The sequence below is a fragment of the Mustela nivalis genome (genome assembly GCF_964662115.1).
Source record: "Mustela nivalis genome assembly, chromosome: 9".
Taxonomy (NCBI): Eukaryota; Metazoa; Chordata; class Mammalia; order Carnivora; family Mustelidae; genus Mustela; species Mustela nivalis.
Genome location: NC_139028.1, coordinates 109584922 through 109610583, shown reverse-complemented (window position 1 = coordinate 109610583; position 25662 = coordinate 109584922). Strand labels below are relative to the sequence as shown.

At 39.9% G+C, this 25662-nt stretch overlaps 1 protein-coding gene across 1 annotated transcript; it reads right to left on the bottom strand.

The window, feature by feature from the left end:
- Window positions 1-5515: 5515 nt before the first annotated feature.
- On the bottom strand, window positions 5516-16974 carry LOC309840411 (membrane-spanning 4-domains subfamily A member 12-like; the record flags this gene model as incomplete). Its single annotated transcript, XM_082682457.1, has 6 exons — window positions 5516-5820; window positions 6008-6118; window positions 10819-10935; window positions 12461-12517; window positions 13122-13259; window positions 16741-16974. 6 exons carry the CDS (start codon window positions 16972-16974, stop codon window positions 5719-5721), a joined length of 759 nt encoding a protein of 252 aa, XP_082538583.1. The 3' UTR covers window positions 5516-5718.
- Window positions 16975-25662: the final 8688 nt, after the last annotated feature.

Sequence of the window (25662 nt, the reverse complement as noted above, 5' to 3'; positions counted from 1 at the left end):
TGCTTTCTTTGGCCTCCTTCAGGAAGAGCTGTGCTGTATGACCGTCGCAGAATTGGTGAAATTACGAGGTCTGGGCATGGTTCTCAGCACTAGTTCTGTGTGCACTCCATCGTACTACTCTTGGACTTTTGTTTTCTCTTCTTACAGTGTAAGTCCTTGATGCTCCTGAAAATACTTATGCAACAGGATGCTCCGGAGTCGGGGGCTCTGATGCGCATGCCTTCAAGAATTCCTCAAGTTGTTTCATCTTCTCAGCTCAGGCACGATGTTTCTGGTGCCAGGATGCCAGGCTCAGGAGCACGCTCTTCACCCAATTTTGCAGTCATTAACCTTTTGGTTGCCAGTATATCCATTTCAAAGACAGTTCTCTCAAATAGATGAATTGCCATCTGTATTACACAGCTACTAACAAAGCAACTAGGGAAAAAATGGGCCACTCCATCTCCGAAGTTTCTGTTTTAGAAAGTTCTCTGTGGTTAATATAGATGACTAATCACTTGAAGGACCCTGCTTTTCCCTTCCTATGCCTTAATTCCTGCTCTTATGTCTTAAATTCACCCATAAAGAGCAAACCCAAGAAACTGTAGGTACACTACCTTCAACCCTAATAAAGGCGGAACCCCGGGTTTGTACTTTCTCTCTGTCCCTCTCCCTTGCTACAGGACTGACTTGTGAGTAGTATGTCCTGTACTTCAAAGTTTCCCGATGGTTGTTGCTGAGGTGCAGCTTACAATTACAGTAAGAACCACAAGGGTCAGTCCAGCCACATCACTTGTTCCATAGGAGGCACATCCGTGGGGGCCACCATGAGTTGTAGGGCTCAGGTGAAGGCCTTAAGGCACTCAGGTCAATAGCATCACTATCAGTAGGCTGAGACCAACAGAACTAGACATTGCAGCTACCATTCTCTGACTACATGAAGCAACATTTGGCTAAAAAGTCTGTACCAGATTATAAATGTTGCTAAGTTCTTAGGTGAGTGGCAGGTATTTTGAAAACAAAGTCAAACTGCGAGTGAGGTTTAAACTGGGTAGGGTCCATGAGTGGAGAAAGAGATTGGTGGAACCTATTGAGGATAGGTGAGCCAGCTGGTTGAACTGAATAAAGGGATATGTCCATTTTTATTTTATTATTATTTTTAAAGATTTTACTTATTTGAGAAATATTTATATTTCTTGAGTGAAGTCTTTGTACTCAAACCCAGCATTTATTACTTGTAAATAATTACCTGCTGGTGGGGAGGGGCAAAGGGAGAGGGAGAAGCAAACACCCTCCTGAGCCAGGTACCCATAGTCATGGTCATTGTGGGGCAAGGGATATTCAGTTTTTGAGTGAAGTCAGGGAACTGAGGAGTGGAGTAGAGATGGGTTTGGGGAGAAGAGTGAACATTGCAAAAATATAAATTGCCTTGTCCAGAAGAAGGAAGTCTGGAGAGAGGAAGGCTTTGTTTGTTTTACTTGAAAAATGAAGGGAGAACGGCAAAAATTAGCCAGTTTTAAGAAAATGCTGATGTCTACGTCCTCTCCATCCTGTGAGAATTAAGGCACACTGGCAATGTGGCCACATTTGTCTGGCTTGCTCCTGATCTGCTCAAGTACCCCTTAGTTCTTTGCAAATCCCCACTTCCAGAGTATTTCTGGGAGTCCCTGGAATTTTCACATTGTTCTGTAGCACAGCAGCCACTTTCCATCTGCATCTTTGTCTTCCCAGGCCATGTAGCTGCCTTTTTCAAGAAGGCTGTTTTGACCTAGGTGCTGTCCCCCAATGCTTCCCAATCTCCAAGGCCCTGGGGGTCCAGCAGCCTTGAATTTTCTTCACTCCTCCTCAAAGAGCAGGAGCCTCATCATGTCCATGTGCAAATGAGAACGCTCCTTTCTCCATGAGGATCAAGCTTGGTTTGACCAGACAGGGAACTAGACTCCATGTTCTGCTCTTTCAGTTTGAGCTTTGGATACTTGAACTCAAAGCTTCCTGTAGGATCTTTCCCCCTGATTCAGATCACTTCTACAAATAGAGGCCTGGCTACTCTTGGCACCTCCCTCCCAGTCACCCAAATTTAGGATGAGTTTGGCCAGCATCTGCTTCATGGGACAAGGGGACAGTTGTGACAGATTTTTAAAGGGATTTAACAAATGCAAAATATACTCTGGAAAAAGCTTTTAGAAAAGTGTAGGCCAGGCGTGATTCAATGATATGTATGTATCTATGATGTGTTTGTAGATTCTTGAATGATAACTCTGAACCCATGCATTTCATGAGATCTTGACCTAACTCTTAGAATTTAGAGTTGGTTGATGGTCTGGAGCCCTGGAAATCTAATAATAACCCGTGTTTTTCTGAAGAGGGAAGACACTAAATACAGGATGCGCTTGGGTTTTCCTTGTATGGTTTCAGTTATATTTCTTGAGTGAGGAATTGGTACTCAAATCCAACATTTATTACTTTTATGTGAAAAAAGCATATGTATACTGGCATTAAGATAAAGCCTGATCTATCCTGTTTTATATTACTCTAATTAAAAAATATGTAAAATCTTAGTTTTAGGTAATGGCTTAGCACAGTGTTTGGTCATGAAGTAGTAATATATTTTTTTGAGCAAATGAATGCATAAATTAGTAAGTTTTTAGATAATCCAGAATGAAAATCCATAAAGCCTTCAATAATTTAGGATCAGTATTTTAAGTAATTTAGTATTAGTATTAATAATAAGCATATGACTTCTGTGCTGGAGTATAGTATTTCTACTCTAGTCACTTTCTTAGGTCTTAGGTCACAGGTTCATTTTTAGAAAGCTTAGAAGATTTAACTTAAAATTAAAGTCTGATTTTATTTTCACAGGAAGTCTAACACTTAGATGACATAAGTATCCAAGGAATAGAATTTTTGTTTTTCTCAAGCACACAGAATAGTGCCCTGTAGAGTAGGCACTAAATCAATTTTGATTAGTCAATGAATGAATACTTTACCCAGTTGCATAAAAACATGATTACATTGTTTGAAATGAATCCACTACATAAGAATATTATGCTTACAGCATAGTTAAAATTGTAAAGGTAGGCAGTCTTGTTTTTTACAGTGTAAGAAGCCTCAACTTAAAATACAATCTTGGGGGGTGCCTGGGTGGCTCAGTGGGTTAAAGCCTCTGCCTTCAGCTCAGGTCATGATCTCACGGTCCTGGGATCGAGCCCCACATCGGGCTCAGCGGGGAGCCTGCTTCCCCCTCTCTCTCTCTGCCTGCCTCTCTGCCTACTTGTGATCTCTGTCAAATAAATAAATAAAATCTTAAAAAAAAAATACAATCTTGGGTGGTTGAAACCCAAATCTATTAGCATCTTTTAACTCTCTAGCCAAAAGAGGAGTTGGGGGCCAAATCAACTGACACTCTAGATATTGAGTTAAGGGACTCTCAGGTGAGATTAAAAGTCACAGGGTAACTTTCAGGTGGCAAGTGCTGAAAGTAATCGTATTATATTACTAAACCCCTTTTCACCCACCAGAGAGTTAGGTAGTTCCTTCCACATTTACCACAGGTTTACTGTTGAGAAACAGGTTTGTTTGTTTTCTTGTTTTGGAGCTACAAATCTCTGCTTCTATCCCAGACAATAAGAAGAGTGGGAGTAATGGTTAGGAGCACTGCCTGAACTTGGGAGCCGGACTGCCTGGGTTCAAATTCATCCTTCAATCTTTGCTAACTGCTCATCCTAATGACAAGATTTAATCTCTCTGCTTTAGTTTTCTCATCTGGAAAGGATGCTGATTATAGTACCTGTTTCACAGAGATCTTGTGAGCACTAAGTATATTAATTTATTTAAGTGTCTAGGGATGTGCCTAGCATATAGAGTGGGCTAAATATTTGCTGTTACCATTAGTACTACTACTAAAGTAAAATGAAAAATAGAATGTGTTCGATGGAAATTTATTTTAAAAATCAACTTTGCTAGAAATGCTTCTCTTCTGTAAAGCAAGTCTTACTTTTTAAGTCATTTATGTGGATTTGTAGTATGCCACTCCTACAGCCATTTTGGGAGCACTATTTAGTTCCTAGACCCTCAGACCATAGAGCATATGTCTTTACTTTCACTTAGCTGCCAAGCTTCATGGTGAAGGACACAGCATTCCTGATCACCCAAACTGCTAAACAGTTGGGACCCAGGCAGAGGAGGAAATTTGGAACTATGTAATGTTCCCCTGACATAATACATCTGCTTTCCCAGGTACAGGAATTCCATTCTTCTCATCTGCCTCTTCCTTGATTTTGATTTCTCTACCTTTTCTTTCCCTATCTGTTTTGTTCCATTTGGCTTTTAAAAATAACTCTCAAGCTTCAAAAATGGGTGATACTTTGCTATTTCCAAACTGTTTTCACATAATGTTGTCTTATTTGATCTTTCCAACAGCTCTATGGAGAAAGGCAGATAAAAATATTTGACCAATCTATCTGTACTTTTTCCCCTTCTCTTAATCCAGTTTAGATTCATAGTCCATCATTGCAGTAATACTTATGAAGATACCCCACACTTTTTTTGCCCCTTTGGTATTTTATCATCCCCTCTTGCAAAACCCTAATCCTGGACAAAACCAAATTGGCCCTGTATCTGGATTCACATCTGAGCGATCAAGTCTTGACGAAGCAATCAGTTTGTTTGTGCTATAAATGTGTGACCACTTCTTTAAATGTGCCCTTGGTACAGCCTGGCAGTCCTCATCTGTTTCTCTGATCAGTTTATTCTCTATTTCCATTGCTTATCCAAAATCACCCTTTCTGTTCAATATTCTCATTCTACACATGGCCCCCACCTTGGGCATGACCTCACTTCTGCTTTGATGGGGATGACATGAGCCATTATAATGGAGCCTCCTACATACTCCGTACCATCTCTGCAAACCTATTGATATAGGCAACAATGACATCCTCCTTTCTTTCATACAGATAAACCACCCTTCCTCATGACTTAGGCCATGCCTTCCATGTACACTTTTGATTTCTTGATACTTAGACTGCAATCATCCCTTTTCTCTCCTATATTCAGTAGCTTTCTAGTGCATCTGTATTGTTCCCATTGGCTTTTAAACATGCCCATTTTTTTTTTCCCATTTCAGAAACAAAACGGCCATAATCTGGATAAAACTCCCCCAGTGTACCATCCTTGGTCTGATCTTGTCCCCTTGCGAATGAGTTTAATGAACATGAAAAATACTCTGTAAATAGAAAGCTTTGTAGCTATCCAGGAGGCAGGATTTGATGAAATCAATGTACAAAGTACTGTGAGCCATTTTCAGTCTTCTGGTCATCCATCTCCCCAGTGTGGTAGTGGTATGTAGGAAGAAACAGTGGCAGGGAAATACATGCAGTTATCATTAATGACAAACTAAGAAAAATCTCAAACACAGTCTTAAAAGATGAGTAATCATCGTGGACAGCAGAGACCAGCTTCTTAAGTTCCTGCAGAGCAGTTTAACTTCATGAGATTGCTTGCTGCTTCTTTTTGTTTTTAGCCAAATTCTTTTATATGATTTTTTAAAATTTATTTTAGGGGGAGGGGGAGCAGGTGTGCACAAGAATGGGAAAGGTAGAAGGAGAGGGAGAGAGAATCTGAAGTTGACTCTGCACTGAGTGTGAAGCCTGACATGAGGCTCGGTCCCAGGATCACAACCTAAGTGGAAACCAAGAGTGATGCTCAACCGATTGCACCACCCAGGCGCCTCTCCTTGTTGTGTTAAGTGGCACGAGTGAGGTGGCCATCATTTCTGGGAGGAGCTGAGAAAACCCCTCGTTCCAAAGGACTGACTGTATACACGTTGGGAATAACCAGGACAGGCTGGAATGAACAAAACAAGCAGCATTATTACTACAATCCTATTCCGTCCCATGCCCCACCCCATCCCCACCCCATGACTCAAGGACAAAGTGCGCTCTTGTTAACCTGCAGTGGGACTTGGCTGACACTTGTCTGTATTTCCCCAGCACACACTCAGAGTATTTTACAGAGAAAAGGCCCAGCTCACCCTGTTGGTTTTGGTGATTGCTCGTTTGGCAAAATAGGCTGTAGTGCAATTTGTGCAGAATTCCAAGACAGAGAAGATAATCAGCATGGCTGCAATTCCTTTCCCAGAAAGCTGCAATCAGGGAAAAACATACCAAAATCTTGACTAATCACACAAGCTTCACAAAGTTTTTGACTCATCAAATGTGCCATTCTCCTGCTCAACTTCATGATTGTTTTTTTATTATCATCAAATGCTTATTTTAGGGGAATGTGAATTAATTTTGAATTTTCTGCCAGAAAATGCCAGAAGAATTTCTTTTTCTCCACCAGACTATTTAAAAACATTATAAAGGAAGTACCCTTTTTTCCTTTGTGATGGCTTTCTTGTTTTTATAAAAATGTTACCTCCTTATTTAAAAAAATCAAGCTATGTAGAAAACAGTCTTCCCTAGGGGTGCCTGGGTGACTCAGTGGGTTAAAGCCTTTGACTTCGGCTCAGGTTATGATCCCAGGGTCCTGGGATGGAGCCTGGCATTGGGCTCTCTGCTCAGCAGGGAGCCTACTTCCTCCTTTCTCTCTCTCTCTCTCTTTCTCTCTGCGTGCCTCTTTGCCTACTTGTGATCTCTGTCAAATATATAAAATCTTAAAAAAACTCATCCCTAATGTCACTGCCTAGAAATAAGCAAAATTGAAATTTGTTGTCTATTATTCCCGGTCTCTATGTAGAGGCTGAAAGGCAGATAGAGAAATGGATGCATGGAGTGATGGCAAGAGAGGAAGCATCACGAAAGAGGCGATGAGAGAAAGAAAGAGATAGAAACATTGTTCTTGAAGAATGGAATGGTTTTGTACTTGCTATTTTGGAGTAAAAGTATTACTTGATCTTTGAAAGAATAGAAATAGGTAAATTAAGTCTGCCAGAGTTAAAAGTTTAGGAATCCATGAAGAAGCGGAAGTACTTTTAAACCGAGTTTCCATTTTAGGCAGTATGAAGTGATGGCTATGAAAAATGAGGCAAGTGGAACTCTCATTTGACATCTCTCTTTTTTCTTCCCTCTCTTTACATCCCAGTTTTTGGTATTTTTGTGGTTTTTCATGTTTTTTTGGTCGAGGGTGCTGGGTGAACATTAAAAGCTTTATATTCACTTCTATAGCTGTTATTTCTTCAGTTTTTCAGTCTTACAGTCTTAGATGAATATTTAAATGGTCTCATGTCCTCTTATCTCTTTACGTAGTTTCTCCCTGCCTTTCTGAATCTTGATTTAATTTAACCCCTATGTGGTGTAATATTCTCTTTTTTTTTTAAGCACCAGTGTGTTATCATTGTTTACTGAGAGTATCTTGTTTTTGCTTATATGCTTGTACAAGAATTTTAAAGGTTGATATTCAGGATCTATAAAGAACTCCTCAAACTCAACACACACAAAACAGACAATTATATTTAAAAAATGGGCAGAAGATATGAATAGACACTTCTCCAATGAAGACATACAAATTGCTATCAGACACTTCTCCAATGAAGACATACAAATTGCTATCAGACACATGAAAAAATGTTCATCATCACTAGCCATCAGGGAGATTCAAATTAAAACCACATTGAGATATCACCTTACACCAGTTAGAATAGCCAAAATTAGCAAGACAGGAAGCAACATGTGTTGGAGGGGATGTGGAGAAAGGGGAACCCTCTTCCACTGTTGGTGGGAATGCAAGTTGGTGCAGCCACTTTGGAGAACAGTGTGGAGATTCCTTAAGAAATTAAAAATAGAGCTTCCCTATGAATCTGCAATTGCACTACTGGGTATTTACCCCAAAGATACAGATGTAGTGAAAAGAAGGGCCATCTGTACCCCAGTGTTTATAGCAGCAATGGCCACGGTCGCCAAACTGTGGAAAGAATCAAGATGCCCTTCAATGGACGAATGGATAAGGAAGATGTGGTCCATATACACCATGGAGTATGATGCCTCCATCAGAAAGGATGAATACCCAACTTTTGTATCAACATGGATGGGACTGGAAGAGATTATGCTGAGTGAAATAAGTCAAGCAGAGAGAGTCAATTATCATATGGTTTCACTTATTTGTGGAGCATAACAAATAGCATGGAGGACAAGGGGAGGTGGAGAGGAGAAGGGAGTTGGGGGAAATTGGAAGGGGAGGTGAACCATGAGAGACTATGGACTCTGAAAAACAATCTGAGGGTTTTGAAGAGGGAGGGGAGGTTGGGGGAATTGGAGAGGGCACAGATTGCATGGAGCACTGGGTGTGGTACAAAACAATGAATACATTACTTTTAATCTGCTAGAGGATGAAAAAGAATGTTGGTAATACAGTAGACATTAACAATTTTATTTAATTCCAAAATAAGTTAGAAAACATATTTGGTAATTACCTTGCTCAATTTCTCTAATGTTAACCATTTCTAGAAGGTAATAAACACTCAATAAATGTTAGTGTTTGTTAAAAAAAAAAAAGAATTTTATTGGATGTGTTATTCTTGAGTCACAGTTTCTGTTCATCAAAACTTTGTGACATTGCTTCATTATTTTCCTCCATTGAATGTTGCTGTGATGGGGACTGAATCATACTGATTTTTTTTCCAGCTCATAGGTATTGGATTTTTATCCCTAAAATCTTAAAGAGCCCTTTGTTCTTTATCATTGTGATAAAGACTCATAGGGAGTCTTTTATAGATAATTGGATATAGATATAGATAATTGGATAATATTTCTTCCATTTTTTTTTCTTCCATTTTTAAAAATCTATACCACTGATGTACTATGGTATAACATGGTTTGTCCTGCTACTTGGTATTTCCTTTTGTTGTCTCTGTGTTAAATTGAAAAATGTGTACCTAGAATTGAATTGAATATCAGTTCCTGAAACCCAGTGCTATGTCTGGGACATGTGGTAATCACAGATGAGAGTCACTGTATCATAGCACAGGAATTTGAGCTAAAATTTGAGGGTGTGGCTTTCCAGACAAGTAAGGAATCTAACCATGATAATGAGGAAACTCAGTGTATTCCTGATTTATGTGACTCACATTCAAACCAGGGCACATCTTGTAAGGAAGAAGGAAGGCACATGTGTTTGCATCCATTTTATTATCTGACATGTCTTTTATTCCAATCAACTGAATTGTATCTTTTTCTCAGAATAAGCAATAGGCATCTGAGTGCTTCTGCTGACCAATGGGAATCTTAAATCTTCTTTCCTTTTTCCTTCCCTTTATCCTTTCATTTGTTCCTTTAGTCACTCTAAGGTATTTGGATAGTTTCCCCTACCATTTTTTTTTTTTCTCAATTTTCTCGTTCTTAAAGTGAACAACTGTATACAGGCTTTACTTTTGTTTGGATATAGTATAGGTAAGTTTTCCTTGATTGTGTTTCTACTTAACTACATTGATTTTGTCTTTCTTATTTCCAGTTTCAATTTCAGAGACAGATACTGTTTTATGTTCATTTTACTGAATGCTAACCATGCAGCTGTAGCAGTGAAAGAGATGACTTAGCTGGCACTGAGCACAATTCTTGCTATTGGATGAAGACTTCGCCTTCTCTTACTTTTGAGAAATGTCTATACTAATACCTGCTACAAGACCAGAGGTATATTCTGTTCCTATGGATTTCTGCTAATTTCTCCACGTTATCAAGGGGTACTGAAAGATGTTAATTCTGGTGCTCTGCTTTTCTTGAGGTCCTGGGGTGCTACACAAGGGCTTTTGTCATTCAAGTTTTGCTTTATACTTTCTTTCTTTCTTTCTTTCTTTCTTTTTTTTAAAGATTTTATTTATTAGAGAGTGAGTGAGTGCATGAGCAGAGGGAGGGGAGAGGAAGAGGGACAGGCAGACTCCTGGTCGGGTGGTGAGCTGGATGCAGAGCTCAGTCCTAGGATCCTGAGATCATGAACTGAGCCAAAGTCAGTCACTTAACTAAGCCACCCAGATGCCCCTGCTTTATACTTTCTTAGAACTGGCTGCTTTCCACTTAAGTCTTCTTAGCTCTAGATTGGAGAACCTTAGTGAGACTTGTCCGTATTTTTTGGTGTCCTGCTTTTCTTAGGTTTGTTTCTGGGGAATAGAAGACAGGATTAGGTGATGTACTTTCTTCTACTACCTCGAGACACAGCAGACTCTTTTGGTTTTTTACTTGGATGCTAATTTAAAAGGTAGTTTTGAGTAATTTTTGTTTCTTGGTTTGGTATTATAGAGGATAAATTTTGTGTTCTTGCTCTTTCCTTCTTACTTACCAAGAAGTTGCCTCATATTCTTGCCCTCTTATAAGTGCTTCTGTACACTTTCTCCACTCTTGGGGTAATTGTCAGAGTCTATGCTTTGTCTAATGTGATTATGAATGAACAGTTCTGTCTTGAGAACATTCAGAGGCACGTGTTTCATTTTGAAGTTGTTTCATTCTTTGAGTTTCTCTAATGAAAGTGAAATGTCCTTGTTGTAGCCAGTTGCCCCTCATCCCATACTTACTCTAAAATAAAACTATGCAATAACTTGACTATCTTATTTACATAGAGTTTAAAATTTTTGGAAAATTCTATCTGGGTATCTTTAAGTGTCCTTAGGTGTTGTCCCATTGTTCACGTGATTAACAGTGAGACCAATAAAGGATGTCCTTTCTGCCCTACTTTGTCTATAGAGATAGCCCTCCCACTTTTTCTGCAGTCCTAGAGATCACATGATCAGAAATAGGGCTGGAATAGAAAAAAGGATTTTCCACTAGGGCTACTATACAGTCATCAGAGGTGAAAAAAATGGACCCTCTGTGCGAGAATGTAGGGGAGGCACATGTTAGATCATGGGATACTTACAACTGCCCAGTAGTCTTGGTTGGGTAGGCCATTGATGCTCACATCCACTAGCAGCAGAATCACTCCAATGAAGGAAAAGAAAGTACTGACAATGTTCATTCCTAAGCTGCTTTTGATCTAATGGAGATGACAGGAAAAATAAATCATATAGGAGAAAAAAATTGAATAAGTAAGAAACAGTTAATGTAATGGTTCTTAATCTTTGATATCTTGAAAAAATTTTTGAAATTAAGATGACTTTTCTTCCTTTGCCTTTCTGAGTTTTCATGAAAACTACTCTGTATGCAGCCTAAATGTAGTGTACTTCTGAAATCGGTAGAAAAATGTAAATAATACAAAGTAGAAGCTAATCTGTTGGGGTTGCCTAAAAGCCTCACACACAATAACAATTTTTTCCCCTTTAAAGTAATAAAACAACAAATAAACCATTAATGAGCATTTTTCTGTGACAGGCGCTGTGTTTAAATCATTTAAATACAGTATCTCATGAAGCTCTTACAACGACCATATGATGTAATACTATGTAGCATCCAGTTTTATAGATGGAAAAGTATGTATGCAAAAACATCTTTGCTGATGAAATTAGAAATTGATGAAAACCCTGAAGTCTTTCTAGGGACTAGATTAAAAAATCCAGATTTAGAATGAGGAACTCATTGGGCTTTTGTGGGTAGAAGTGTAGGGTAGAGTACAAAACTTTCTTGTTTCTACAAGAAGATTTTGACACGTTCTGTGCTGGGACAACATCAGAAAGATCCGTAAATCACCAAGAGAAAGGATGGTCTACCTTTTTTGTTTTATTACAACAGAAGTGGTTAATTGGGATTGTTGATTGAGTTTAGTTTAGCCTGGTCTTTAATCTCTAGCCTAATGTTTAGTGTCTAGTTTAGTGTCTGTTCTAGCCTCTAGTCTAGTCTCTGGTATCTAGGAGAACATGAACAGCGTGATTCTGTGTTCCCATTTTTCCATTCTTTCCTCTTGTGCTGGAGTAAATATAATCTTGAAGCCACCTCTGCTCTAGTTGTCACCATTTCTTGGCAAATCATTTTCTTTCTCCTGTTTCAGAAGTAGACCAGGAAATTGCAAAAGTTGGAGAGCTGTGACCAAGAAAATTGAGAGACCTGTCTCAGTGATTATTTTTATAAACTCTTTTTGTGTATCCAGTTGGTGCTGTTAGTGATGATTTAACATAAAACAAAAGTCAAATCTGAGTAAAAATAGGCAATATGTGCAAATAAAAAATAAAAATACAAACCAAGGCAGAACTGAGAAATGGCAAATGAATAATAGAGTGTTTGATAGTGAAGCGGCAGGTGGGTATTTCCTGGCTCCTATATTCTGCTTTGGGCTTCCCCTAATTCAGTGCGACCCAACTGAGCCAGGTAGCCTTTAGGGTAAAGCTCAACAACCTTATCTATACCACTTCTCACTTTTGTGATTGAAGAATCAGAAGGGGCATTTCTGAGGGGCAAATTTTGTGGACCATGCTGAGGCACACATACCATGGAGGCAATCAGTAGAAGTAGTTTTGGGAAAAAGTGCTTCCCTTTGCATTTGTTGAATCCACTTTCTCAATTTTCCTCTCCAAATCAATTAAATGAATCTTCAGAAGAGTTTAATAAGTAGAAACATTCTGACTTACCAGACTAGGAGAAAGCTTCTTGGATGCCAGTATAGAGAGAGTACCCGTAGTAATGAACTGTAGAAACAGACACATTTATTTATGAAAGATGGGTTCTTCAGTCCTGGGAGCTTCTCTCTTTGTAGGAAAGACTGGTCTATTTATATTCATCTAGTTTACCTATCAAAAATTCCTCTCATACTTCTCCATTTTTATGGAGAAATCTTCAGAAATTGTTTCAATTTGACTTCTCCCTTTTTTTCTCCCCTTAGTTTCTTACATGTAAGGAGCTTATTCTTTTGTGAGCTTACCTTGTGCTGACTGTCTGTGAACTCGTAGCTCAGTCTCTTGTCATTATCAGTTGCATAGTTTTAATCATGCTCCCCATCACCTCCTTTTGCCTCTCTCTACCCAATGCATACATTTCCATCTTAAATGTAAACAGGAAGTAAAAATTTGGCTTCTTGGTTACTGGATCAGGGTAAACTTGAGGGTATGAGTTTAAGCTGCAGGTTAAAATGGAGAACAGAAGCTCTCCCTTATTTATACCCAACCAGAGCTGTTATTTCTCAATTTTTCAGATGATCACATGTGAGGCTGATGAGAAAATGAGCTATGCATAGGCTAGGAGTAGCTGTCCTCAATAAACTGAGATGGATAAGTGTTGTAGCAGCTTACTCACAGAGATGCCACCCCAGAACGGATATCCACTAATAAGAGCAAGGGAAGCAAATCCCAAAACTGATCCATAAACGGAGTACATGAAGCCCAAGATAGTTCCGAAACCAATGTGCATCAATCCAATCATGATCTGGATTGCCTGAAAAAAGAAAACAGACATTTTAAAGTTGTTTCTTCATTTACAGTCACTAATGAGACATTCCTGACATTGCTGCTGCTGCTTATTTATTGTACCCTCTGTCAAGATCCACGAATGTCCTTTAGGCATACATACCTTTACAGCAGGAGGTGAGCCATGAAGAATTTGGCATATACTGGCACAGGGCCTTCCTCGTGGGCCTCGTTGGAGGTGTTTGGGTGGCTTGTAAGGGTGGCCAAGGAGAGCTCTTCAGAAGGTGCTACTGATTAAGCATGCATTGGTGTCTCCAAAGAGCCTCTAAAAGACTCTCTGAAGAAATGCTTTAACTGTGACTTTGATGGCTTTTTCAGATGGACCTGTTCTCTGCTTGGGAGATTCCAGTTATGAGGATGATATCATGAAGGAAGTCACAAGGGGTTTACGGGGCATTAACTACATGTTTGAGAGTAGTCTCAACACTTTACATTTATTATTTCATGTAATCTTCCCAGCAGCTGGATAGAGACACAAAGATGCCTGTTTCTGTCTTCTCAGGCTGCTACAAGAAAGTACTGCGCTACCCTCTGGGTAGCTTATAAACAATAGAAATGTTTTGCTACAGTTCCAGAGGCTGGGAGGTTCTAAGTTCAAAGTACCAGGGTGGTTGCCTTTTAGTGAGGGCCCTCCCCCTGGCTCCTAATGATGCCTCCTCACTGTGTCCTCACATAGTGGAGAAGGGCTCATGATCTCCCAGGAGCCTTTTTCATATGCCCATTCCTGAGAGCTCCACCTTCTACTAGTAAGTACCTCCTCAAGGCCCATGTCCTAACACTATCATTGTTAGGGTTAGGATTTCAACATAGGAGTTTTGGGAGGTCATTCAGAGCATAGCAGTGTCCATATGGTTACTGAGGGGCTGCAAATTGGTTCCAGAACATATGCCTTTTAACTATTAAATACAGCTTTCCCTCGGGCTCAGCTCCAGATCTTCCATGAAGTTGTCTTGAATATATTAGTCAATTTCAGCTATCTTTTCTCTTTCTAAATTTCTGTTTTATCTTATGTAAATTAGACATCTTATTACTTGGCTTTGTAAGAATTTTTATTGTTCTTTTTTTTAATTGCAGGCATGTAAATATTTTCTTATTGGCCAAGACATATTCTCAAAGATGAGATCTATTTTGTACCTCTTAGGGCACCTTATTTCATCCTGAATAAACATATTTGTGTAAAGTAAGTGTTTCTAGTTTGGGCCAGAAGCTAACTGTAGGTTTACCATTGGTTTCTTCCCAAGCTTACATCTTACCTGTCCAAGAAGACTGCAAATACAAACATTGCTGTGTTTATTTCTTTAATAACTTGCTATTGAATACAGTTATTAAGTTGAAACAGTTGGAAAAAATCACAGCTTCCTAAATAATGCTAAGAGATTAATATTTTCTTTGACTACTGAATTTCTTTGAGAATAATAAAAACTATGAATCTTCTTGAAAAACTCTTGTCACACATTCATACAGACACACAAAATCTTGTTACACATCCATACATACACACACAATACTGTTGCACAGGACTTCAGAGGTGTCACAGGCTAAAGCCAGTCATGGATCTCAGTTAAAGAACTCCTGAATTAGGCATTATAATCGGTTGTTACAAACTCTTCCTTAGAGCAGCAATTGAGTCATCTGGCCAAAGACTTCTTATTCTCATCCTTGCCTTCATCTTGATGACAGTCAGATACTGGATTAGTACTGGCTTACTTTTCTCTTAGTATAACACTGGCTATACCATTTACTTACCAAACTTGCCTGCAGGCCAGACAGTAATTTGGACTTTTGGCCACTGAACAACTTTGAGTTCTGAATCAATTAAGGCAGATGCTCCCCATCCTACCACCTAAAGTCCCTGCATTGTTGTGGTGACTGGGAGCTACTAATAGCATAAGTGTATAATCTTTAGGGAGAAGTATTCTGCCAGCTGGAACTTTTAAAGGTAAAACAGCATCTGTCACTTTAAAGTGCTGTTCTTGAGTACCTCTTCGTTGCCAGGCAGAATGCTCCAGTGTTAGAGTACAAGCCAGGACTTCTGTCTTCCGGACTCACAAGGTCTGGCCTCCCCCTTCCTCTGCTCTCCTCAAGGCTACAGCCTCCCGCCATCATACTGTTCTACTTTACTGGCCTCCTCCCTGTTCATCAAACATAGCACCCACATTTTCCTCTAATGATCCTCCCAACTTTGCCTGGAAGCTCTTGTCCTGGTATCTGTGTCGCTTGCTCTTCCCTTCATGTCTTTGCTCAAATGTCATCTTCTAAGGAAAGCCTCCTCTGATCAACTTGAAATTGCTACCCATACCCTTCACTGCCTGGTACTAACCAGCCCTTTTATACTTTATTCTGTCCACATCATTTATCACCTTCTAACACATCGTGTACTTTAGTTCTGTTTTATGTTTGTAGTCTGAGCCTGCGATTCTGATCTAGATGAGGGCACCTGTGTGGGGTTGGCTTTGTGGGGTCCCAGTTTGTCCTTTTGCTCAGTGGGAGCAGGGGATTTTCTTTCTCTGCCAGGAGGAGAATTTTCAAAGCCACCCTCCAAGCCTAGATCTGTCTGCTAGAGAGTGCAATGTTTATTTTTACTTTTCTAAAGTGGTAAAACCTGAAATAGTAGTAGTAAGTACTTAGTACTTACTTACTAAGTAGTACTAAGATGACTGGACGAGTTTCTGGTACGTAAGGGGCACTCAGTATAACCTACTGAATGCTCTAGCAGAGAAGTTAGAACTGCACACAGGAGAGACAGTACTGTGGAGTGGAATTGTTAGTGGCATGAATGGCGTATCTGGAAAGCACAGTAAAAACTAACAGTTCTCTCTGTGCAGGTGGAATCTTCATCTACAAGTAGGGCATGTCTTACAATACTTACATAAACAAGATTATTAGTGTTTGAAGTGCCCTTTGTAGAAGTAGCATGGCAGTTAAGTCATAACGTCTGCACAGGCCCTGGGTGAAAGGCACAGCAAATGGAATGGCTGTGAATTCTTTCCAACCCAGTTCCCCCAGACTGCCCATTTATAGTTGCTTCGGTTTTGAAGGTAGCTATCAATGTTCATTTTAATGTGAATTCACCTGTATACACAAATACCAGGCTTGCAACTAATCTGAGACAGGATGGAGGGTGCCCAAAGTGTCCTTTGCAGAAGTGAGATCAAGCTAGAAGTAGCGGTGTTTCCATAATGTCAGTGTTACTGAATCATCCTGCTGGGAAGAGTACTTTGTCACCTGTTAGAGTCTTGCTTGAATCTAAAATAAATTGAATTCAGGGTAAAGTCTATATGCAGATGAATTATTTCTGCCTTAAAGGGACACAGTTTCCATTAACGTTCAGAACTTTTTAATGATTGGATGTAGGTCATGAGATCATAAACTTTTCTCCACCTATTACTTATAGGTACAATATAACCTTGCAAATGCAAAATTGGAATTCTCACTGTAAGTAGACTTACCCCTAATATCTTTGCTTCTTCTCTAAACTTTGTGATTGCTGTTCCTAAGGCTGGGTTTAGCACCTGTGTATTTCCTTGACCTTGATGACTGTTGGTGATGATTCCTGGAGACCCGAGGAAGGGAGGCTGGCCACTCTGAGCTTGGTTTCCCAGGTGTATGAAACCCACAGGTTGTTGAAAGCCAGGAGCCATGATGCTGTTTGGCGGGTAAGGATTGAGTACGGTTTCATACATTCGGGGCTGGGTTGTTGCCTGGGATGACATCACTGTCTCCTAAGTACTACAAAAACATAATGAACTGATTAATTTACCCACAAAAAAAGTTAAAGAAAATCTTGTCAAATGTCAAATACTATGTAAATACTCACTATAGAGCAAGTGAGCAAATAATAGGCAATGACGACCAACGTAAACATGAACCTCTTTAGACTTTGGAATCTGTATACCCTGGTTCAAAGGAAGTGAAGGAGGGGAAGACAGGAGTGACTTTATTTTCCAGTTCCTATTTGATTTGGTAAAGTATTTATGTATATTCTTCCCTGAGTTTATTGCATCTGAAGGACAACAGAGGGAGGGAAGAGATGGTAGTAGGCAGAATAATGCATCTTCCTTCCCCCGGAAATGTCCACATTCTAATTGAGGAAGCCATGAGTGTGTTTGGTTTCATGACAAAGGGGATTTAAAGTTGCAAATGATATAGGTATGACAGTCAGCTAACCTTAAAACAGGAAGATTTCCTGGGTTATTTGGGTGGGCCTAGCATAATCACAAAGTCCTTTATAGTGGAAGAGGGATGTAAAAGAGAGTCAAAGAGATGTGGTGATGGAAGCAGGGTCAGAGAGATGCTGTGCTGCTAGCTTTGAAGATGGAGGAAGGGTCTGGGAGCCGAGTACTAGGGTGGCCTCTAGAAGCCAGAGAAAAAACCAAAAACAAACTTCTTCCTAGAGCCTCTGGAAAAGAATGCATCTCTACCAACAGTGTGGTCTTAGCTTAGTGAAACTGGTGGCCTACGGAACTGTCTGACAATGAATTTGTGTTGTTTTAAGCTGCTAAATTTGTGGTAATTTTTTGAAGCAGTAAATGGAAAACTAATGGCACCAAATACACAAATGGATGGTAAGAAAGGGAGCCCACAGTAAAATTATTTGTAACTACTTTTCCAAGTAGGTATTTCACATATGGCCAATTAAATTGTCTTTTTCTTTAGGAAGAATTCTCTTGAGATTCATGATTCATTTTTGTCTTTCAGAAGCACAGAGTATCTCAGGTCCATTTTGGCCAAGAGGAATTTTTTTTTTTTTTTTTTTTGGAATTCAATTAGGACAACTAATATGGACATCAATCACTATTTATCCTTGAAAAAAAAATTATGACACCTAAAAATGTTTGTCTTCAGGAAGGAAAAGGAAAAAGGATGTTTTCTTTTCTGAAATATCCTCCCCGAACAATTTTCTTGTACACCATAAATATTAAGAAGGAGTTCTGAATGCCTTCATCACTGTATGAAGTATGAGTAGTCCACTGGCATGTTGCACCACTGGCATTTTAACAGGGACACTTGTTCAGACTGTGTCCTAGAATCCTGAAATTTCAGAGCCATTCCAGTCATACTGTCTTTTACCCTTGGTTTGTAGAAGAGAAATTGAAGCAATACAAGTTAAATGCTGTGATCAAGGTCACATAGAAAACATGTGGCAGAGCCTGGACTAGAAAATTGAGCTCTTGGCTGTGAAGTACCCCTCTGCCCCCGCCACCCACGCTGCTCACTCTGGACGCTTGCAGAACTGGTGTTCCAGGCCAGCCTTGGTGAACTGACTCTGTCCTTAAAACCACCCAGCAGCAAACCTGCTGTCTTCTCATGCTGTGGGGAAGACTAGAAACCAGTCTCACTTTCTGATGATTCAATAATTAAGTTAGTAAGGCCTCTGCTTGTGAGCCTTGAGTGAGCTGTCTAGAGAACTAACATTTTATTAAACCCTCACTATGGGCATAGTAGGGGCTGTACAGTGTCATGCTTTAGAGCATGAATTTGGGATTAGAATCCTGGCTCTGATATCAGCTCTGTATGTTTGGCAAGTTCATTAAACTCTTTTTCTTGTCTGTGAAATGAGGATCCTAAGAGTACCTTCTTTATACGTTTACTTTGCGTACTAAGGAGTTAGTCCATGTAAAGTTCTTAGAATTGTACCTGTTGTAACTGTGTGGTTGGCTACATTATTGCTTAGTGGGTCAGGTATATTCTCTCTCTTAGTCTTTAAAACCTCCAGTGAGGCAGGTACTAATATCCTCCCTGTGTTAACAGTGAGAGAATTGCATCAGAACCTGTACCCACAAACCTTAATTCTAAGCTGCTGGGATGCTAGATACAACTGAAAAAGGTTGAGGACTCAATGGAAAGGTGGGAAGCACATTTTGGAAACCTCTGATTACAAAGAGATTACTTTTTCATAGTGGAAACAAATTTTAATTCACAAAAGTTTATTTTAAACAAATAGTTCCATAGCTGTGATTCTTGGAGTAACTCCCTATGACTCTCTAATAGCATTTGAGAATAGGAGGTTTCATAACCCATGCATGTGGTGTCTGTGGCCACTTAGTGCTCAAATGTTACCAATCTTCCATCTCCCTAATCCCCAATCCACTACTTTAATAACCCTGGGGCCTTGATCAATTTTCTTATCTAAATCCATGTTAGTCCCTATGTCTCAGCTATAAAATGAGACTAAGGATGTCATAGTAACTGGTGTGGAGGTAGTTAAGAATGTGGAGTAGTAGGGTTACCCTGTGTTTGCCTTGCCTTTTGATCACAGCTCAACCAACATCCAGCTATTGTGAACAACTAGGAAGATGATCTGAGGATTAAGGAAATAATCTCCGCAGAGGGAGAGAACACAGTGGGTGTGAGGTTGAGAGCTGTGAATTGGAGAGGAAAGCCTCATGGCCGTGATGGGAAGGGAACACTTTTTGTGGAGCAAAGTCAGGGAGAGGGAGAACGTGAGAGATAGGGACTGCAGGATAGGGACCTCAGGATAAGCTGCAATGAGGAGATCGCCTGGGTCGCCCCGGGAAAGATCGCTCCCCTTCCTGGAGTACATTTGATGAACACTCATGAAAGAAATTGAAGAAGACACAAAAAGATGCAAGACCATTCCATGCTCTTGGATCAGAAGAATAAACATTGTTAAAATGTCTGTATTGCCTAGAGCAATCTATGCTTTTAATGCCATTCTGATCAAAATTCCACTGGTATTTTTCAAAGAGCTGGAGCAAATAATCCTAAAATTTGTATGGAATCAGAAGAGACCCTGAATTGCTAAGGAAATGTTGAAAAACAAAAATAAAGCTGGCAGCATCACATTACCTGATTTCAAGCTTTAGTACAAAGCTGTAATCACCAAAACAGCATGGTACTGGCATAAAAACAGACACATAGACAAGTGGAACAGAGTAGAGAGCCCAGATATGGACCCTCAACTCTATGGTCAAATAATCTTCGACAAAGCAGGAAAAAATATACAGTGGAAAAAAGACAGTCTCTTCAATAAATAGTGCTGGGAAAATTGGACAGCTATATGTAGAAGAATGAAACTCGACCATTCTCTTACACCGTACACAAAGATAAACTCAAAATGGATAAAAGACCTCAACATGAGACAGGAATCCATCAGAATCCTAGAGGAGAGCATAGGCAACAACCTCTTCGATATCAGTCACAGCAACTTCTTTCAAGATATGTCTCCAAAGGCAAAGGAAACAAAGGTGAAAGTGAACTTTTGGGACTTCATCAAGATCAAAACCTTCTGCACAGCAAAGGAAACAGTCAACAAAACAAAGAGGCAACCCACGGAATGGGAGAAGATATTTGCAAATGACAGTACAGACAAAAGGTTGATATCCAGGATCTATAAAGAACTTCTCAAACTCAGCACACAACAAAACAGATAATCATGTCAAAAAATGGGCAGAAGATATGAATAGACACTTCTCCAATGAAGACATACAAATGGCTATCAGACACATGAAAAAATGTTCATCATCACTAGCCATCAGGGAGATTCAAATTAAAACCACATTGAGATACCACCTTATACCACTTAGAATGGCCAAAATTAGCAAGACAGGAAACACCGTGTGTTGGAGAGGATGTGGAGAAAGGGGAATGCTCTGACACTGTTGGTGGGAATGCAAGTTGGTGCAGCCACTTTGGAGAACAGTGTGGAGATTCCTTAAGAAATTAAAAATAGAGCTTCCCTATGAATCTGCAATTGCACTGGGTATTTACCCCAAAGATACAGATGTAGTGAAAAGAAGGGCCATCTGTACCCCAGTGTTTATAGCAGCAATGGCCACGTCTCCAAACTATGGAAAGAACCAAGATGCCCTTCAATGGACGAATGGATAAGGAAGATGTGGTCCATACACACTATGGAGTATGATGCCTCCATCAGACAGGATGAATACCCAACATTTGTAGCAACATGGACGGGACTGGAATTGCTTATGCTGAGTGAAATAATTCAAGCAGAGAGAGTCGATTATCATATGGTTTCACTTATTTGTGGAGCATAACAAATAACATGGAGGACAAGGGGAGATGGAGAGGAGAAGGGAGCTGAGGGAAATTGGAAGGGGAGGTGAACCATGAGAGACTATGGACTCTGAAAAACAACCTGAGGGTTTTGAAGGGGCGGGGTTTGGGAGGTTGGGGGATCCAGGTGGTGGGTATTGGAGAGGGCACGTATTGCATGGAGCACTGGGTGTAGTGCAAAAACCATGAATTCTGTTACGCTGAAAAAAAAAAACAAAAACGTATTTTGCCTCTCCAAGGACAAAAGTCCAGCCGGAAGCCATTGAGCAGTGCTCAATAGCAGGGTCAGATGTGTGTTTGGAAGGCAGAAAACCTCTTAAATTTTCACCATGAACCCACAATAGGCTTAAACCTCTGTGTGCATGCCGAGTGGCTGCTTTTCTGTGGCAGAGCTCAGCAGAGAGCAGAGACATGGGCAGATCACAGACAAACCGGCTGCTGATTTCCAGTGTCTGCCACAGTAGATTCAAGCCTCTTTCTGATTGCTTTTCTGGGACAGGATGGAATAGGGGACCGAGTTGCACATAGATGGCTGATAACCTGGTTCCAGGTTTTCACTGAGTGTTACAGTAAACTCTGGCCTCCATGCATGCACTGTGCAACTGCTTTTCAGGGACAGGACAGTGCTGGCCATGCTGCGAGGCTCTCCTCTGTGGTTGGGGAGTCACCTGCACCTTGCCAGGCCCTTTAAAACTTGGGAGTTTTGCATCCAAGCCACCAGCCAGAGATAAAATGTAAGAGCTCTGTGGTGCCAGGTGTGCTGATGGCCCAGAAACAGATAGGTTAAGGGCAGGGAACTGATGAAAGCCCAGGCCACAGGAGATTGGTCACTTTTATGAGAGGGCCTCCTGAAAAGCAGTGACCGGTAGTTCTGTTCCCTGGGACAAGAGGGCTGGGTGACACCATATTCTTCTTCCTCCACTATGCCCCACCCCCCAGCACAGTCTGACTTCAGAGAGAAACACAGCATCTCCAGTGGAGGCTGGAGTCCCCTACACTAAACCCCGCCTCCTGGCAGGGGCATCTTTACAAGGGCAGCTTAGTTTGTGAGCCACCTGAGCAGGCTTCTCCCTCTGCATGTACCAAGTCTACTGATGAAAGAATGCTCCAAAATGTCGGCATCTGGTAAATATGACCAGGCTTGCTTCTTTTTTAAAATATATATATTTTTTACATTTGTACATTTGTACTGGACCACTTTCTTACACCATACACAGAAATAAACTCAAAATGGGTGAAAGACTTAAATATGAGACAGTAATTGATCAGAATCCTAGAGGAGAACACAGGCTGCAACTTCTTTGACCTTGGCCACAGCAGCTTCTTACTAAACAGTCTCCAAAGGTAAGGAATATGAAAGCAAAAACAAAGTATTGGGACCTAATCAGGATAAAAAGCTTTTGCACAGCAAAGTGAACAATCAATAGAACTAGAAGTCAACCTCAGTGGGAGAAGATATTTGCAAATGACTTATCAGATAAAGGGCTAGTATCCAAAATCTGTAAAGAACTTACCCAATTCAGCATCCAAAAAAACAATCCAATCAAGAAATGGGCAGAAGACATGAACTGATGGTTCTTTAAAACACATACAAATGGCTAATAGACACATGAAAAAATGTTCAACATGATTTGGCGTCAGGAAAATACAATTCAAAAGCACAATGAGTTACCACCTCGCACTGTCCAGAATGGCTAAAATGAACAAGTCAGGAAACAACAAATGTTGGTGAGGATAGGGAAGAAAGGGAACCCTCTTACACTGTTGGTGGGAATGCAAACTGGTGCAGCCACTCTGGAAATAGTATGGAGGTTCCTCAAAAAGTAAAAAAAAAAAAAAAGTAAAAAATAGTAAAATTGTTTTGACCCAGCAATTGTACTACTAGGTATTTATCCAAGGGATACAAACATAGCGATTTAAAGGGTCACATGTATTCTGATGTTTATAGCAGCAATGTCCACAATAGCTAAAAAATGGAAAGAGCCAAGATGTCTGTCTATTGAGAGATTAATGTATAAAATTGTGATAAAGGTATATGATGGAATATTACTCAGCCATCAAAAGGGATGAAATCTTGGCCTTTTGCAATGATGTGGATAGAAATAGAGGGTACTATGCTAAGCAAAATAAATCAGTCAGAGAAAAAAAATACAATAGGATTTCATTCATATGTGCAATTTAAGGAACAAAACAGAGGAATGTAGGGGAAGGGGGGAAAATATAAGACCAAAACCGAGAGGGAGGCAAACGATGAGAGAGTCTTAACTATAGGAAACAGGTTTGCTGGAGGGGAGGTGTGTGGGGGATGGGTTAACTAGGTGATGGGCATTAAGGATGGCACTTGAAGTAAGGAGCACTGGGTGTTATATGCAACTGAAAAATCACTAAATTCTACCCCTGAAACTAAAAATAAGTGTATGTTAAATAAATTAAATTTAAAAAAAAAGTAGAAGAAAACTCAAAGTGGCCAGTATGAAGATCAGATAATCCTAATTCCTATTAAGCTGTTGAAACTGCCCAGCCTATGGTAAGGTCTTCATAAAAGGTAGCTATCCTTCTGTTATCAGAGCCTAAAGCTAGGTTTCAGAAGTAGATATCATCGGCATATGAAAAGTTTATAATGGAGAGTAGACTCAAAAGGTCAATGCCAACACCAAGGAGATAGGAAATGAGAGTTTAGGATACAGAAATTAACCAGACCAAGATTTTTCTTGAGTTTTTTTTTTTAAGTATTAAAGCAATTAAAGAGTTTCTGCGTGTATGTGATCTCATTACCTCCTTCGTTTCCTGTTGTTTATTGTCAGTTTTGTTTGTTTCATCGAGAAATTTAATATGAAACCTGTGGCTTCTCATTTAATTATCAACATTTTAAAATTTAATATCTGCTATTTACGTTCTGGACTAAGCCCTGTCCTATAAGTTCCATATAGAATCCAGATTATTAATAATTTATAACGATCATGCTAGTCTCAGATTTTTACAGGGTTGGGTTCGGGTTTTATAACAAAGATTAAAGAGCTGAGCCAGTCTCAATCCTTTGACTTTATACCAAAAGGACTTAATGTGTAAACAGCTCTACTGGTTACATAGTTTGGCAAGGAGGGAGGGAAAAATGCTTGCGGGAATCACTAAGAAATTATTCTGTTGAAATGAGGGTAATCCTGAAAATGATGGAAGAAAAGGGAAACCAATGAATAGACTGTTTTCATTGATTGCACCTATCATGGAATTTTTTTCTTGACTGTTGGTAAAATACTTACTATCAGTTGTCTTTTCATCTAAACATTAGAGCAACTGTAATTATTTTTAAACCCAAGAAACACATCAGAAAATAAGTCTGATGAGATCAGAAGGACAGGACTGATAAAGGACAGAAGGACAAATAAAAATTGGAATAACTTACTTTATTCCAGTTTCTTTATTCCTTCCAAATGAATGTCGCTTTTAACAGTATAGGGTGAATATGACTGCAGTTTTTGAGAAGGGGTTGTAGCAGACAGGGTAGCATAATACCAAATCATTTCTACTGTGTCACCCAAGTACATACATGAATAAAAATACCGACTTAGTGAAAATTAGTGCTATTCCCCACCTATTTTTGTTTTTTCCCCCCATAACAAAGCACCTTAATTAAAATATGCTACCAACGCAATGCTACAGTGTTTCTGGTCCTGTGGTAGCTACATTATCACTCACACTGGGACATTCCTTCCCCTTCTTGATTAATATTTATAGAATGGCATACATTTGAACCTTCTATGTGTCACCTCTCTTGGCATGAACATATTTTTTTTAAAGATTTTATTTATTTATTTGATAGCGAGAGAGCAAAAGCAGAGGGGGCAGCGGAGGGAACGGGAGAAGCAGGCTCCCCACTGAGCAGGGAGCCTGATGTGGGGCTAGCTCTCAGGACTCTAGGACCCTGACCTGAGCTGAAGGCAGACGCTTGACCGACTGAGCCACGCAGGTGCCCCTGATTTTCTAATTTTGTTTTTTGAAGTATCTTTTACCTGTGTTAGAGCAACTGACATTCTTTTTTAAAAATTTCTGTCTGGTTTTCATTTATCCCTTGTTTCTTTTCCTGTTTCATCCCTCTCCTGATTTCTTTTCCCTTCATTTATCTACTTGGCCTAATTTAAGAGTCAATATTTGGCTTCATCCCTCCAACCTAGAGAATGAGATGCTGCAGAGAACCCACACAGACCAGCCCTGCTGTTTATGCCCATTATTCTGGGTGAAAAAGGTAGACAAATAAGTCAATAGACTTACTCTGTTCCTTTGGCACCTGTCTGCTTTCTCTTCTCCAAGTTCTGTGCCAGTTGGAAATGTTTATC